This window comes from Epinephelus lanceolatus, chromosome 10 (assembly GCF_041903045.1).
Source record: "Epinephelus lanceolatus isolate andai-2023 chromosome 10, ASM4190304v1, whole genome shotgun sequence".
NCBI lineage: Eukaryota > Metazoa > Chordata > Actinopteri > Perciformes > Serranidae > Epinephelus > Epinephelus lanceolatus.
The window spans coordinates 37,722,597-37,739,956 of NC_135743.1; the positions used below are offsets into that span (position 1 = coordinate 37,722,597).

Genomic DNA, 17,360 nt, shown 5'->3' on the forward strand with positions numbered 1-17,360 from the left:
TTTTTCAACCTGGACCCTATTTAACCATGTTTTTGTATCTGACTAATGCGAAAAACAGTTTTTGAAATTGGTCCAGTATTGAGAAAAAATGCTGCAGATGGTAGTGGTCATACAGACTGCAATGTTTGCACTGTCAATGCACACCCACTAAAATACTTGTTTTTGCCAATTTCTGTTTATTTAAATGTAGTCAGGTGGGTCTGGCGATGGGGATTTTAGCACTGTTTCTGGTTAAACAAAAAAGATCTTGCTTTATAACGAATAAGTCTATTTTCCATAAGTTTGTAAACACTTATATAACAATCTAAACCTGTCAGTGGCAAAATGAAGACCTTATACTAAAGAGCCAGAGCCAAGAATTACCCGTGTCTACTATAGAGTCACTTGACCTGCGTGTGAATGCCAACTGTGACCTTCCCGTCACATTAAAAAGCCAGATGTGAGCGGAGGTTAGCAGGTTTTTTGTGCAGTGGAAAAGGAGCTTTTGTAAACTGATGGTGTTAACAGGCCCTCAATGGTTACATTGCAACCTCTTTTACGGCTGGTGGTTGCAGTGCTCTCTCTCAATACCGGACTGATTTCAAAAATTGTTGTTCCTGATATCCACTTAGACACAAAAACATAACAAAATAGGGTCCAATTTGTCTTCATTTTTTTAATCACAAATTAAAAAGTTTTATCTTTTCTCCTCTGCAAGGTTGATGAGTCATTGTGTTATTGCAAACAGCTATTCAAAACACAACAATAAAACAATCAAGAACCACGAGGACAGGCGGTTGAATGTCATCATCATATCTATTAAGGCCAGATCTGTTGCACTTTTCCTCTAAAATTCACAGACAGAAAACGATATTACTGGTCAGTGTCAAACCTTTGTAGGATCAGTCATGAAAATGATGAAAAATAATAACTGAGAGCGGATTAACGTGAGAGATGAAGGTAGAGAATGAGCCCTGTGAGATCAGTCAGCAAAATGTTCAGACTATTGCTACAAACAGAGATGATGAGGAGAGTCCTCACTGCTCCCACCTCCACACACTGCAGAGGAAAACTACATGACTCTGTAGCACCGCTGTGTGCTGGGACAGTGTATTACAGGGCTCAGATAATCTCTGTGAGGCTGTCAGGTTTTACATACACAGTATGGTGACGCAGTAGTCATGAGTGTGTTAGGGTGGATCCCAAAACTCCAAAGCTTACTCAGTTCTTCCTTTAGTGGTTCCAAATAAAATGATCAATACTGATAAGATAAGTTAGGTCTACTCATCAGCAGATGTGTGTTTTAGAGGATTTTCAGGTAGCTTTAACTCTCATAGTTTCCTAGTAATGTTCTACATGTAGCATGGAGTTTGATGTATGGTGCAGAGAGTGAGTAATGTGTCACACTGAACCCAGGTCAGTGTCTGACAGGAGAGGTTGTGAGGGAGTGGAGGAAAGAAGTGGATTTGGGATTCAGCAGCAAAGGTCCACTGACCTGGAAAACCAGCTGCTCTGTTGATTGGTTGGAAAAAAGCCTCCATACACATGTGCTTGGATGGTTGGATACCGCTTATTTATACTGTATTCTCTATCCCAAATATTTATGAATTGACTCATTGAGATGTCTAATACTGCATGTGTGTTTAGGAGCATTACAGCAGTAGTGGTGAGGGTTCTTCTTTTTCAAAATAAAGCTCCAGCTTTATTTTTCCTCACCTTTCCCCCACTACCATGTGCTCCTACCTGGAGGTAACTTCAAAGAGACAAAGAGAGAAATGCATTGGGAAAAAAAGAGAGTAAGAAAAAGTGGAGTCCATATGGGACACTTCATCTTTCATTCCAGCCCAGTCGCCAGGAGAAAATGTTGGCATTGTGCGTTTCCGCAAACCATGAATACAATATATTTGCATGTTATACATATCATATCAATGTTTCTAAGGTGACGTAGTATATGAGCTGACTTTGTTATCAAGAGGCAGAGTGAATGGTGGATAGTGTGTAACCTAGGAGAGAGGGGATGGTGGATGTCGTGTTACCTACTGTAGGAGAGAGGGGATGTGGATAGAGTGTCACCTAGGAGAGAGGGTATGGTGAATAGAGTGTCACCTAGGAGAGAAGCGATGGTGGATGTCATGTCACCTAGGAGAGAGGGGATGGTGGATGTCGTGTCACCTAGGAGAGAGGGGATGGTGGATGTCGTGTCACCTACTGTAGGAGAGAAGGGATGGTGGATGTCATGTCACCTAGGAGAGAGGGGATGGTGGATGTCGTGTCACCTAGGAGAGAGAGAGGATGGTGGATGTCGTGTCACCTAGGAGAGAGGGGATGGTGGATGTCGTGTCACCTACTGTAGGAGAGAGGGGATGATGGATGGCGTGCGACCTAGGCGAGGCACCTGCCAAGCTGCAGACCATTGTTTGAGACCTACAAACAACAAAATCTGTTGTGACTTACCAAGTCATTGCTGTGTTTCCAGTTTAATTTTTTTAACACCCAAATGTGGGTGTTTTTAGCAAACCTCGGCTGTTTTTCCAGCGGGGATAGTGCCATGAAATGCAGTTATCTTTTACTGATATATCTCCATGTTTTCAGCCTGGATTGTGTCTAAACCCAACCACACATTAGCCACAGCGCGGGGAAACGTAAAGGGTCAGTGTATCCGTTACATAATAACATACAAATATAATGTATCTGTGGTTTACAGGAACGTATAATGCCAACATTTTTTCTGGCAATTGTGTTGCTCATTTACAAACATTTTGAATGAAAACTTCATCATGCCCGCCTTAAAAACCTCCATAAGAAGCTGAGATTCCACAGGATTGCCTTTAAAGTCGCTGTTAATGTTACAGTGAAGCAGCTCATTTGTTTTTCCAGTATAAAAATAGTCTTCAGGGTGGTGGGACGAGCATTAGGCTCTGCGTAATGGAAAAAGGGAGTTGGTGGAGATAAAGGATTCCATTGTAGCTTTGGGATCTGCACTTGGTGATTTCACTGATGAGTTCATATTCTCTGGTGGATGATGAGCTTGTCGATGAAATCATCTGTGATCGCTTTCTACTAGATTAAAAATCTGTACACATTAGCTCCTCCATGGTAGAGGTCTTCAGGCAAACCTGAGCCCATGAAAGCCTTAACTAACACATTGGTGGTGTTAAAAGTCCACTCATTCAGTGTCCCTCAGTCCTTGACCAACTTAACTTAGTGCTGGGTCTGTATGCTGCCTGAACCCGAGACCAGTCTGTTGTAGTTGAGTCGACCAATCACCAGCCAAGCAAGTCAATGACTTCCTGCAGGACGACAACCATAGAAACTTCTCCCATAACCTGTACATAACAGGTTTAGTAGAACAAGTCTGCAGTTCCAACTGGTATGCACTCAAGTAACTGTGACAAGCACAGGTGTCTCTGCTGATTCCTTCCTCTGTGTGCAGGCTCGGTCATTATCACAGTCCAAGCTTTTTTAAACACATACAGGAAGCAGTGTCATGTACACAAAATTAGAACTTTTCAAACACTGTCAGAGAAATGGAACCGGCAGAGTTGAGTACAAGGAAACTGTGTGGGATCACATTACAGTCCCCCTGGGGAGTTATTGTTTACATTCACCAAAAATGTGCAAATCCTCCGGCCCTGACAAATGTAATGAATACATTTCCTTTCTCATGAATACAAAGCCTGCCTTGGTTACTTTCATATTTACTGCCTTTGCTGGTGCATTGCTGCATATCTGCCCAACCCAGTTGCAAGAACAAATGTTGGCACTGTGTGTTTCTACAAACCACAAATGTTACAATTGCACCTTTCATACATATCATATTTCTAAAGTGATGTAGTATATGAGGTGACTTTGTCTTCAGGGGGAGGAGGGGATAGAGGATGGCATGTCCACTCAGTGAAATGCCTGCCAAGCTGCAGGTCACTGTTGGAGACTGACAAACGACAAAACCTGTTGTGTCCTGGTGAGTCATCGCTGTGTTTCGAGTAGCTTTTTAGCCAAAAAATGTGGGTGTTCTTACGCGACCTGTCACTGTGTTGCCTTCCTGTGCAACAAAAAGTAGTTGTTTCTTACCGAGACATCGCTGCTTTCCCAGAGGTAACTGTGCCACCAAAACTGGGTACTTCTTTTCCTGACCATAACCAAGTGTTCCTGTTCAGTCGATTGGTACAACACATATACTATGGGATATCACACCCCTTGTGACCTACCTGAAGACACTTCTATTCACGCCTATTAAATCAGATGACCTGTGGTGACGTATGTGAGGCCCCGCCCACACATATGTATATACACATCCATCACCACAGTCATTCTTCAGTTCGATAGCTGCTCTTCACCAAGCCCAGCTGCACAGCAGGGTTGTATCTTGTTCCTCTCCTTCAGGTAACAGAGGTTATAGTCATAACATTTCTGTTTTTGTGCCTAAACCTAACCACACATTAACCACAGCGTTGTTAAAACGTAATGTTTAAATGGATCAATTTATCCACTACATAAAAACCTACAAATGAAATGTGTCCGTGGTTTTTAGAAATGGAAGATGCCAACATTATATCTGGCGACTGGGCTGTATTGCCACCTGCAGATCAGTGGAACAGTGAGACATCATTGGCAGGAATGTGCATCATGTTGCCTATGTCGCCTACATCCTTGCGTCCTACACAAGACAAAACGGATACTCACTCACAGAAAAACTGTGTCATAGCACTACAAAAGGATTATGGAAAAAGTAGAGAATAAAACAATGAAATTAGAAATTTGGATTTCAAGTGGATCTTTTTGCTGCACAAAAATACTTCTATCTACATTAGGTTTTGTTTTATTTTTTTTAATTAAAAAAAAAATAAATCTAGATCTCATTTTCATTCTTCATTAACATATTAAACCCATTCTGCTCTCCATCTGTATGACAGTGTTTGATTTGTGGTAATCCTGTGCACCTGACACTGCTGACCTGTTTTAAAGACTGATAATCAGTGAACCTGCACACTGAGGAAACAATCAATTGTAGCAACTTAAATGATTGATCAAACGCTATAATTAATACACAGCCTACATAAACGACTACATTACAGACATTATGAAAACAAGAGAAGCTTTTACCCCATGGAGTAGCACAAAGCAAAATAGACAAAAAAAGAAATGAAAAACACATTTTCACTTTCTGGTCTGTGTAAAAATGTTTCTGGTTATGAGATCCCGTTCATGTTATAAAATTATACTTTTTTTTGCTGTAACTAAAAATCAAGTTATTTCATTTTAAGAACAAACTTTTCTTGTTATAACATGTCAATTTATCGTGTTATATCACAAAACTTGCCTGTTATTATAAAAAAATCAACAAAACTTTTTAAACAAGAACAGTTTCTCCTCATAACAAGTTCTCAGAGAAACTTGCTTGCATCATGTCATTATAACAAGAAAAGTATCATGTTACAAAGTGAGAGGGATCTACAAGTGGTTACATATTTGTATGTCATGGTAGCAGCGATACTCTACTGTAGGCTCAGGCTGGTAAGTCAAGGATCCATTTCAGATTTGGAGGCAGGTTTTTGTACCTGAAGACCTCTACTCCATGGTATATGATTAAAAAGCACTGATGATTGAGTGTGAGTGTTCGACGATATTCACAGTTGATTGGCACCATTGTTTGCAGCAGCTTCAGTTTTAAAAATGTCCGAGCTGCTTACGCAGACAGATATTTCTGCCGCTGTCCTGTCTCTGGCTTGTTTCTCCTGGACTGGTAGAATGGCAGTTGTGGTGAGATGGTCCCGCAAGTCCGTCCAGTTGGTCCAGCTGGCTCTGCTGACAGTCTGGACTCCTCTGTCCTGCCCTGTCGTGGCTGGGCATCATAACAACAAGGCACTGGTAGACACTGATGCTGAAGGAGGAGGGGAGGGACAGAGTAAGAGGGGGAGGGATAATCCACGCATTGCCCGACTCACCCCCCCCTCCACCCCGCCCCCACCTCCAGGACCATGTCCACCACCTCCTCCAGTATCCTGGTGTACAATCAGCTGACATGTGCTGTCCAATGGCCACTCAGGAAGAAGAGCCCTGCCTGCCACAACGTCCTGTGTGGCTTTGAGTGTCAGGGCTGGAGAGGATGTGAGGTGGAGATCAATCCATCCAGTCTGAGACTGAGCGTAGATGTGCAACTCAAACATAAACACAAAAGTCTGTATCCCTGAAGATTGCTTAAATGAGATTTGGCACACAGTGGTACTACATTATTGGGTGGGGTGGGGGTGGGGGTTAAACTGATCACAGTGTCCAGCAGTCTCCCTGGATCCACACATCATCTTGTAGATCCCTCACATTGTTGAGTACCTGTCAGCACACAACCAACAGAGGATATTAAATAAAAAGCAATTAAAAAGTATTAAAAAAAACATCCTACAGTGACTATCAACCAAAAAAAATCTGGTATGTTTGGAAACAATTTACCTGTGCAAAAAAAGCTTTAATCTGATGGATGCTCCGGACATGATCTGTTTACTTCAAACCACTCATCAATACAGCTGGGAAAAAAAGCATGGAAGAAGAGATGAGTAACAGCAGAGTGTGAAACAGTATACAGTATACGACAGCTCATCAAATCCTGGATCTGTCGACACCTAGTGGAGAAGGGTGGTCATGTCAAATGTGTTTTTATAAGACAGTACATACAGTATTTGCATTTGACATGGATTTTGTCATAGCTACACACACACACACACACACACACACACACACACCATATATACAGTGTGTGGCAAGAAGAATAAATCCGTCACACAGACTGCTCAGCTGGTTGGTGTTCCAATAGGAACAGTGACTAAAGTGACATCTGCCTTTAAAACTATGGGAATACGTCAGTAAACAGGGTCGGAAAATTGTGGTTGACCTTGCACATTTAATGAGCGTAATGCTCATACATTAGTGGGATATGTAGGAACAAGAATTACTGCTATCTGTCCAGATTTACATAAAAGTGGACAATGCTTCAAATATAAATGTTGCTGCAAGAGTAGCTACAAATTCCATAACATGGATCCTTCACACACATCTTCCCCCTGGCAGCACAGAAGATCTATACAACCAGCACGGTTTCAAGGAGGACACCCAAGATTTGTGTTACCAATTCAGTATCAGTTGACCTTTGACCTTTTGGATCTAAAATGTCATTGCAGCATCATTATATCCTATTGGATATCTGTGTGAAATTATGTCAAAATCATCACATTTAGTCAGTTATAGCTAAAAACATGGTTTCTTAGGTCACAGTGACCTTTGACCACCAAAATCTAATGTACGTTTGTGCCAAATTTGAGGAAATTCCCTAAAGGCGTTCTTGAGATATCGCATTCATGAGGAAGAGACAAATGGACAGACAACCCAAAAACATCATGCCCCCAGCCACCGCTGTCAGCGGCTCGGATGCATTCAAAACAGAAGAGCAACTCTTCCTCAGGTGACTGAGAATGTCAATGCAGGACGTGATCAGACTGTGTCAGCAAGAACAGTCCCTCGACAGTTACATAGACAGGAATATCATAGTACAGCTGCAGTGCATAAACCCCTCATTACAAAGATGAATGCACATTTGAGAGTTCAGTGGTGCGAAAACCGTAGTCACAGCTTTACAGAGATGTGGGGAAAAAATGATATGATCAGATGAGTCATCCTTCGCCACAGTCTCGACAAGTGGGTGAGTGCATATGCGGCATACACCAAGAGAATGGTACAGGCTTAAATGTTTGACCCCCTACAGTGAAGGCATCCTTTGGCTCTGTTGTGCTGTGGGGAATATTTTGCTGGCATGGTTTGAGTCCAATTGACCCCTTAGAGAAGGGGTCTGCAACCTTTGCCATTAAAAGAGCCATTTTTGACCAAAAATAATTTGAAAAAATCTGTGTGGAGCCGCAAAACATGTTTGAGCCTTATAATCAAGGTAAATAGCCTATTAAGTCTAAATTAGCGTATACTTATGGTCTAAATAAGCATTTGTTAATATGTTTTACCACAAGGTGGACACTGTGCAGGGCACTAATAATTATTATCTGGTACTTAAATTTTGCAGAGCTGGCAGTGACAGCAAACAAATCTGTCCACGCACTACTGCATTCTCTATTTTATTCAATTTACTTTTTTGGATTTGGCATCCATAGCTAACCAGCCACTGCTATCGAGGTTCAGCAACATTTGGATTCATAGAATGAATTTCCATAGACTTCTTTTCTCAAAGGCTCAAGGAGCCACTGGACAGGGGCTAAAGAGCCACATGTGGCTCCGGTGCCACAGGTTGCCTTCCCCTGCCTTAGAGGAATCAACACAAATTTGTTCTCAGTGATCACCTTTATCCTGTGATGAAACATGTCAATCAATGTCCCATCCATAGGGTACGAGGGTTCCTTCTGCATTTTGGACATCTGAACACAAGTGGTGGACAGCCAACACACATTGCCCTTCATGTGTCTATCATGAGTCTCTACATGACCACTTGTGTTTAGATTTCGTTAACTTCCTACGTCAGTTATGCTAGAGGGTCAAAGGGCTCAAGGATGCATAACTGTTTACACTACCAAAGATATGTCGTCAAATGTGTGCTTGACCATCTTAGCAAATGGTTTGAGTGATTGGATCACAATGCATCTTGGTGGTCATATAAACTTGTATTTAGCGCCATCCACTTGTGATCATATAACCTAAGACACGTTGACAACATGTGTAAACCGGCTCTAAGTGGTTTGATGAGTATGAAAATTATATAAATCATATGCTACGGCCTTCACAGTCACCAGATATCAACCCATTGAACACCTATGGGAGATTCTGGAACGACAATCAAAACACCAAATAAGAGACTATCTTTTAGAAGTATGGTGATCACCCCTCCAGTAGAGTTCCAGAGACTTTTAGAATCAATGCCAAGCCACACTGAAGCTGTTCTGATGGCTCGTGGTGGCCTAACACCTTATGTTGGGGGAAGCTTGGTCAAATCATGGTAGGAAAGTAATGTAAAAGAGACTAAGACCAAGAAGATACCCACTTGATTTGTCCAACTCAGACAGCTCAAGCCTCATGTCAACTTCTGATAAACTTGGGAGTTCATGCTTGGCACATGGGAGAAGATTCAGCTGGATGCAATCTGCAATCCTCAGCGCTAGATGCCATTAAATTCTACCCACTGCTCCTTTATCATAATTATACCATATTTACCCTAATGGAAATGTAAGCACTTATATTTCAATAATGGAGGAAGAGCACTCAAGTACATCTCTCACATATGGAGGTAAAGAAAAAAGTAATGCAGCATTTTTTTTCTTCAAAATGGAGCCTCATACCCTTTGTGGTAGATGCAGAGGCAGGGCAGGCGAGCGATGGTGTCTCCCTGTACCAGCTCCTCCAGGCAGATTGCACATTCTCCTGCATCCTTGGTCAGGACATCCTCTGTAAGACAGCAGGCATATTACACTATAATCATCAGTACACATCACAGGGCCCCTTCATAACAAAAAAACATTCAAACTCTTATATTCTTACTGACAAGACATATGAGTTTACAGATATACAGGACAGACAGTCTTTTTATTAACAAGACTAAAATTCTAAAGATCCAAAGGAGGTGTGCCACTTAAAAGTCACCATTACACTGTTTTTACTAGTAATCTTTGGCAGAGAAGTGTATTGTTTGGATAAGACTGATAATGTTATCACAACTTTTTATTCATTAACCAAAATCTTAGGGATCTTGTTTTAATTAGTTTGATTTGATTTATTTGAAAAATAATGTAGTCCAATATATCAATTATGAGATTTGTATTTCTTGTAAACTGAAACTGACACTGGTGTCTGTCTCCAACATAAAGTATCAAGCTCTCTCTACTTTTTTTTCCTCTACTTAAAACATAATATCTAACTTCAGGACGGAGGTTGAGGAAAGCCCACAAGGTCACTGACATCAAAAGAGTAATTGTCCCACTAGATTACGACGTCTTGTGTGCAAAGTTCACATCTGCTCCTGGGGGTTGTGCCGAGGCAGAGCTCATGGAGTTCCCTGGCAACAATGAATATCCACAGCAATACTCATGGTTAACTGTTGTCAAGGTACAGTATGTCACAATGAATAAAACGGAAGGATCCATTACATCCATGTCCAACACACATCCTCAGGCTCCACCATCATATATTAAACACAAGGAGAACAAAAACTCCATGTCTCTGTTATTCAAGATACACAGATTTTTATTTTATTTTTTTTTTGTGAATCATGAACTGAAAATCAGATTTTGTATAAGACTATAGAAACGAGATGATAAATACATCCTAGCAAAATATATTAAGGTAAGATTAGACTTTATTAATCTTGGGGGTGGGTAAAATAAAAACAAGCAGCAATAAATGGGCCCTCATAGCTTCGCCTGTATGAAGGGTACTGGCAGGATACCTGTCATGGTTGTGCATTTCAAGGAAGTCGGACAATCCATGCAGCAGTTAACAGGTATTTCCTGCATAGAGTGTAAGGTGCTGAAAATAATGTATTGCAAAGTTTGTACCAGTTCTTGTGTCCACTGTGTGGTGCTAGAGAACACACATTAGTTAAACCTCATGTTGCTGTATACCGAGACCAACTGAGGCCTTCCACGCATTAGGCGACGCTATGGAGCCAGCTAAACACGCATGAACCCAATCACTGTATATTCTCCTAATGCTCCTAGGTTTCCATGCGTGTACTAAGTTTCATAATTTTTTTTTTTTCCTTTAATAAACCAAGAATGTCAAAAATGTGTTCAAAGGCTACAAGTGATTGGGGGGCGTTATAGAGCAGACATGCCACACCCAGGCTCAATTATACCACCAAATCCAAATAATTACTAGTTTGAACATGGGTGCAACGTTTTGTGAGTTTTTATGCATCCTAAAATCCTCAAACATGTTTGTAAAATTAAAATGAACACATGAAATCCAAGATGGCTGACTTCCTGTCAGGTGGAAAAAAAAATAATTAAAAAAAGGTTCAGGCTCTTGAGGATGAGACCAATAATTCACTGAAATTTCATGAACATCAAAGGAACTTTATGCCAACAGTGGTGTACATTTGGGGGCGCCTGAGCGTGGTCACTGCAGAATTTTGCAATTTTTCGTTGGTTCTGATGTGTGTGCCAATCTTCGTTAGTTTTTCAGCATCCAAAGCCACTCAAAAATGCAACTACGGGGTAGACGAATGACAATCTCCACAGAAACTGTGGGTTTCTCGTACATTCAGCGTCAAGGACCGTTGGGCCCTGGCACTTTCGTTCCAAGGCCCTAATAACAAATTAAGTAAATTAGAGAGATGTCATTAAAAAGCTGTATACCATATATACATTACATTACCTTAAAATATGTAAGAGAATTGTGCAAGTCTTTGTGGAAAAGCAACCCAAAATCCACCTTTGCAATATGTGTGACAGTAATATTATAGCTGTATACATATAAGTATGTAACAAAGTAATAAATACAATATGCATGCAGTATGCACATGCAAAACTATATATTTATATATAAAATATATGAGTAGCATATGTACTACACACAAACAATACAATTGGTATGAATCATGTGCATATGTCAGATATGTTACCACTACTTTTTCTATTATTTCCTTAGTAATAATACAGACAGTATAGGTGTATTGTTGTACTTGAAGATCACATCTTCACCACTACCTTATAATGTTGATGAATGCTCAAGTTACATTTCTGGTATTTCCAAAATATCCCTGAAGGCAGCATTTATTTGTTAGCTCACTTTTAAATCTTTTCCTATCAGTGTTACTACACTCAGTCTGGGTTGAATAGTCACCAGGAAACTCAGCCCCTGTTTACCGTCTGCGCATTAACAGTGTGTGTATGTGTGTGTGTGTGTGTGTGTGTGTGTGTACACACTCAGCAGTATTCATCTTTTCCTGCTGTGCATAACATTGGTCTGGGTCTAAAGTGGAAGTCAGTGTGTGCACCATTAAACCTATCACCTGCAGCAAAACACACAGTCATTAGGACTGGCCTTATGTAACAGTGGATTAACCCACATACGCCCAGAAAAGCTAGTTATTATGGGCTGCAGCACATGGCATCCAGCTCAGCTGAGGGGAAAACATGTCCTAATGTACTGACTGTGCCAGTCAGTCAGTTGTTCATTCACACAGTCAGACACAGACAGAAAGTGAGATGATAATGATACTGACGTATGGTGCAGATATCAGCTTTGTTAAAAATGTTTGTTTTCGCTGCTGAGCATTAATACTGTCCACACCCTGTCAGTACACACACCAGAAGATACAGCGAGACAGGAGGTGTCTCAAATCCATAAACAGACAGTTTCGCAGGATCACATGATTCAGATTCATTGCAAAAGGAAGAGCTGTAAGACTATGAATACATTTTGTCTGAGCATTACAAACACCCCAAACTAACTGTATTTATCAGAATTTGAACCATTTGTTTCAATAAAATTTGGAAAGCCTAGAGGAGTTGTCTGTTATTTTTTCATGTCATGAAATATTATTTATGCCATTCATGTGTGCAGGGAGTCAGCGGGAGGTCAGCTGGCTTGGCCAGAGAAAGTTTGTAATACATTTGTGATCAACTGATTCTGCCAGAAAAACTTCAACTTTCGTTCAGTGCCTTGTGTGCAAATGTTACGATGCCCGGAAATCAGGATGTGATTAGCCTAGCCTAGTTTATCATAAAGACTGGAAGCAAGAAGAGGTGATAGTAGATATGTTTTTGAACTTGGGACAGAGCCATGCTATCCGACTCCCCCGTTTCAAGTCTTTATGCGAAGCTAGGTTAATCATTTCCTGAGAGTAACAGTTATCTTTCCATCGCATTCTCAGAAAGGAAGTAAATACACTTGTTTCCTGTAGATCATGTATTCTTGTCCACAGTTGCGTTTTTACACATTGAAACTAAGTGGGGAACAAACCTCTAAGACACAGAAGTTTAGGTGGTTTTATGTTCCCAAATGTGAAATGAAATGTATAATGTGGCCTTAAGCGGGGTTCATACTCGTGCCCAGTTCTATGCAGAGCCTACAACATTGGGAGCATTTATACTTGTGTGGTGTCTTGTGTTGTGTGTCTGTGTGACTCTCCAGTTCCACCTCTCCAATACTAGTCGGCGGTGGGGTTTCTGTGAAGGCTGTTAAGTTTAGTGGATTGAAAACACACCCAAAACACACATTTAACATGGCATTTTAAATTGTATAAATTAGCCTAGCAGCTAGCAGAGATTTCCTCTACTCATATGAAGCCAGGGACAACAGCAACATTTAACAAAGGTAAAGTCACAAAATTCTGCTAAACTACAGTTCACAAGGTTCACAGACAATACAACGCTCTTCAATTAAAGGGACAGTGCACTCAAAAATGAAAATTCAGCCATTATCTACTCACCCATATGCCGATGGAGGCCCTGGTGAAGTTTTAGAGTCCGCACATCCCTTGCGGAGATCGGCGGGCGGAGCGACTAGCACACCTAATGGCAGACGGCGCCCCAGACTAACGTCCAAGAACACAAAATTGAATCCACAGAGTACCTCCATACTGCTCATCCGTAGTGATACAAGTGTGCTGCAGCCCCGACATAAAAAGTTGTTTCGAAAAACGTCATATGAACTCTGTTTTTAGCCTCACTGTAGCCTGTAGCTCTGACTTCTTCTCTGTGCTCCGCGCTCACGTGTGCGCGCCTGCACGAGACCAGCGAAAGCATGAGCTTTGCTCACCCTTGTTTACATCATGTGACCCGTGCACCGCAGGGAGAGACAACAGTAACCACAGTAGCTAAAAGATCATTTGCACTACGGTCTTTTAGCAAAGGACAGCCCAACATGTCTGAAGACTATGAAACTGAGGAGGAACAGCATTTCTTTGTTGAGCCGTAGTTGATTGAGCCCGAGTATACGCACGGAACTCAGGCTACTGGACGAAGCAGCCGCCGCAGCTCATGAGCCTAACCCTCAGCCAGCTGCAGAATACTGGAGTCGAGCACTGGAAACCTGGTGGTGTAGTTGTTTCAAATGCAAAGCATTCCTTGGATGAGGAAAGTCTTTGCTGCTCAGACTGGGAATTGGCGATGCCTGCACTTGAGAATCTGGACATCAGTACTGACGAGACTGCTGCTCTTCAGAGATCACAGATCACCCTGAGCACGCGCACACGTGAACGCGGAGCACAGAGAAGAAGTCAGAGCTACAGGCTACAGTGAGGCTAAAAACAGAGTTCATGTGACGTTTTTCGAAACAACTTTTTATGTCGCGGCTGCAGCACACTTGGATCACTATGGATGAGCAGTATGGAGGTACTCTGTGGATTCAATTTTGTGTTCTTGGACGTTAGTCTGGGGCGCCGTCTACCATTAGGTATGCTAGCCACTCCGCCCGCCGATCTCCGCAAGGGATGTGAGGACTCTAAAACTTCACCAGGGCCTCCGTCGGCATATGGGTGAGTAGATAATGGCTGAATTTTCATTTTTGGGTGCACTATCCCTTTAAACACTTTTTCCAAACAAATACAACATGCTAACATTATTAGCACAAGCCTGTGGCATTTTACATTGTATTAATTAGCCTAGCGACTAGCAGACTCTTCCTGTACTCATATAAAGCCAGGGTAAATCACACACAGGACTTAAAATGCTATTTTGTGGGGGCTTTATTGTCTTTAGTTTATTGTTTCTTATCTGTGAAATCTGCATCAACGCAGAGCCTCCACCGTAGGTACGGCGCTGAATCGATGCAGAAGTATAAATCCCATTTGATAGCATGGCATAGCGTTAGTTCAGGCAGAACAAGATGTCAGCTCACATCTCAACTACATCAGCTGATCTCAAGTGGCCCAATCAGCTGATGGAGCAGCTGCTTGATGGAAGGGAGTCAGCTGATAGATCACATGATTCCTTTCTATGCAACTAATTAACAAATCTCATTCACAGAACCCTATTTAAACTGCTCTGGCCTGCCTGCTGTTGCTGCTTCCTATGCAAGCAGGTTTGCAACCCGACTCCACCCCAGCTCCTCCTTTTTACGCTGTGTCTAACTTATCAATGTCATTTCTGTTTGTCACGAATGATTGCTCTGTTCTGTTGCCAGGGGTCTTTGCTGCTGCTCTCCCTGCCTTATGCTTTCCATGTATGTGCATGGAAGGGTACAGAGGTATGCTCTCTCTGCCTCAGGCTTTCCTTGTTTGCACGTGGAAGGACAGGGAGGTTTGCTCTCTATGTCTTAAGGCTTTCCAGGTGTGTGAAAGGGCAGAGAGGTGTGCTCTCTCTGCATTAAGGCTTTCTACATAGGCACGTGGAAGGGCAGAGAGGTCCCAGAACAGAGCCATACCACCAAATATTATACAACAAATGGCAGTTTTCTCTGACTAAAGTGGTTCTGATCGAACTGTATTTAGTCATGTGATTGCTTAACGGTTACTTTTATTTTAAAAGCTTAATGCATAACAGAGTTCCCCTTCACTTCCTGCCTTAAAGAGATGCTAAACCTTTAAGTTTTACTGTCCCATGATGGTGTAAAGGCTCTTTAAAATGTTAAGATGCTTTTATTAGAATTTGATTAATTTGTATATTTGATAATGGTCAAACGTGTCATAGAGTATCATGTATTTGTGCATTCAGCCAAAAATATTGATGCCAGTTTCTTTAAAAAACATTGTGACAACCCTAATAAAAAAAAGCCAGACATGAGTTAAAAGAAGTGTCCAGCTGACCTTTGACCTCTGTAATGACCCTAGGATCAGGGATCAGCAGCAAACTGCTTTTACTGCAGCAGGTTGACCTCTGAGCTGCAGTTTCTCCGTCTAGGGTGTTGACTAGAATGAACAACTTGGCTCTGACAGAGTCATCAGTCTGTTTCACAGCAGGTTATAAATCTGAGACAAGGTCAGGAAAAATCTCAGGCTCTATAATGCAGTTCTATGGAAACACATATAGGCAGGGGGAGCTGTGATGTTATGTGTACACATGACAGCTGCTGTTTGCGTGTCTGTGTCATGAACCGACAACGGATATATTTAGGGACCGGTGGTTCGTGTGTGTGAAAATAAACAGTTTTTCAAGGCCAACCCACTGGTTCTTATCGATGTGAGGTGTGGGGAGTCTTCATCTATATCGTTTCCTATTTCAGACGTGCTAGTTTTAAGCACTATCATTCTGACTGGCTGTGTCAATCATGATCAAATTATGTCAGTGGCAGGTGGCCCCTTGTATGAAGTCTTGGATGGCAAAAATACATGTTTATATCCTGTATCTGTTCTGACTAATTACAGTAATGCAGTCCATACTTTAACATTTAAGGTTAGACAAAGATTCATTACTTAGTTTGGCGTTGTAAGAAAATGGACATTGCACAAGCTGCTGAGTGTGTGTGTGTAAAGGGAAGGGTTACAGTGGAGGGCAGTCCTTGGATGGCTAAGAGCAAACAACTGAGAGGAACATAAACATGCTGATTACAAATCTTCAGGGTCATCTGAGGTGTGTGTATTTGTGTGCATGAGTGCGTGTGCCTGCGTGCGTGCGTCATGTGTGTGTGTGTTAAGCATGCAGACAGACAGTAGGAAGTAATTATCTTATAAGAATGGCCACAAACACCACAGATTAGCTGTGATCACTGGGTCAAGCGACCATCATGTGGGGACTCACACAAATTCACGCTGGGCTATGGTTCTTGTTAACCCGTGTCTTTACACCAAATCCCCCTATTTAAAGACAGTTTAAAGGACTTGTCAGTCTAATCAGGGGACCTGTATATAGCAACAGCAAGAGACATGCTAGACGCATAAATGAAAAACAAAACTAGTGTCTATAACCATGCCAGCAGCTCTTTGAGACTGTACTTGGCTAAATACTACAACGTCTTAGTTTAGCAGGTTAGCATTCTAGCATACTATAATTCATCAATTTGTGCTAAACTGAACTACGGCTTAAGATGTTTTGGTCACAGTGATATTGAATCATCAAAGTTATTACTATTCAATCTGAGGGGAACATGAAGGTCTACCAAAAGTTAGTGAGACATTCATTCAAAACTCAGCTGGGCAGTTGGTTGATTTTGGTTAGCTATGATAGAAGTCCTCACGTGTCCATGATAACAGAAAGATAATAGATTGTGCAACGCCCCTTATGAATTTTGTGCTATAGTCTCCTTTTTGTCTTGCTTTCTCTATGCTTCACTGCATTTTTGTAGCGTATAAAAAAAGTAACAACATGCTAGCACATGTCTGAGACTGTACGTAATTAACCATGCAGCCCTGACTCCAGCAGGAGAGATGTCCGCTTTTGTAAGCAAAAAGAATGCACTTATTTGATGATTCTTTGGATTTAAACCAAATGAAAAGGAGAGCCTGAGAAGCTGAACAA

The 17,360-nt window shown here is 41.6% G+C and overlaps 1 protein-coding gene across 10 annotated transcripts in view; it reads right to left on the reverse strand.

The window, feature by feature from the left end:
- Nucleotides 1-776: 776 nt before the first annotated feature.
- The window catches only part of znrf2b (zinc and ring finger 2b), a 64,039-nt gene continuing 47,455 nt past the window's right edge, over nt 777-17,360 (reverse strand). The window contains exons 3-7 of one of the 10 annotated variants that reach the window (XR_013492238.1): nt 9,306-9,411; nt 6,427-6,500; nt 2,291-6,309; nt 2,152-2,222; nt 777-1,982 (exon numbers count right to left, since the gene is read on the reverse strand). Coding sequence is in view for 1 of the 10 variants with exons in the window: in XM_033641093.2 (XP_033496984.1) it covers nt 6,443-6,500; nt 9,306-9,411 (164 nt within the window). In the remaining 9 variants the exon portion in view is untranslated. Of the gene's footprint in view, nt 6,310-6,426; nt 6,501-9,305; nt 9,412-17,360 lie in introns of all 10 variants that reach the window. The other 9 variants (XR_013492236.1, XR_013492230.1, XR_013492235.1 and 6 more) reach the window with 9 other exon arrangements.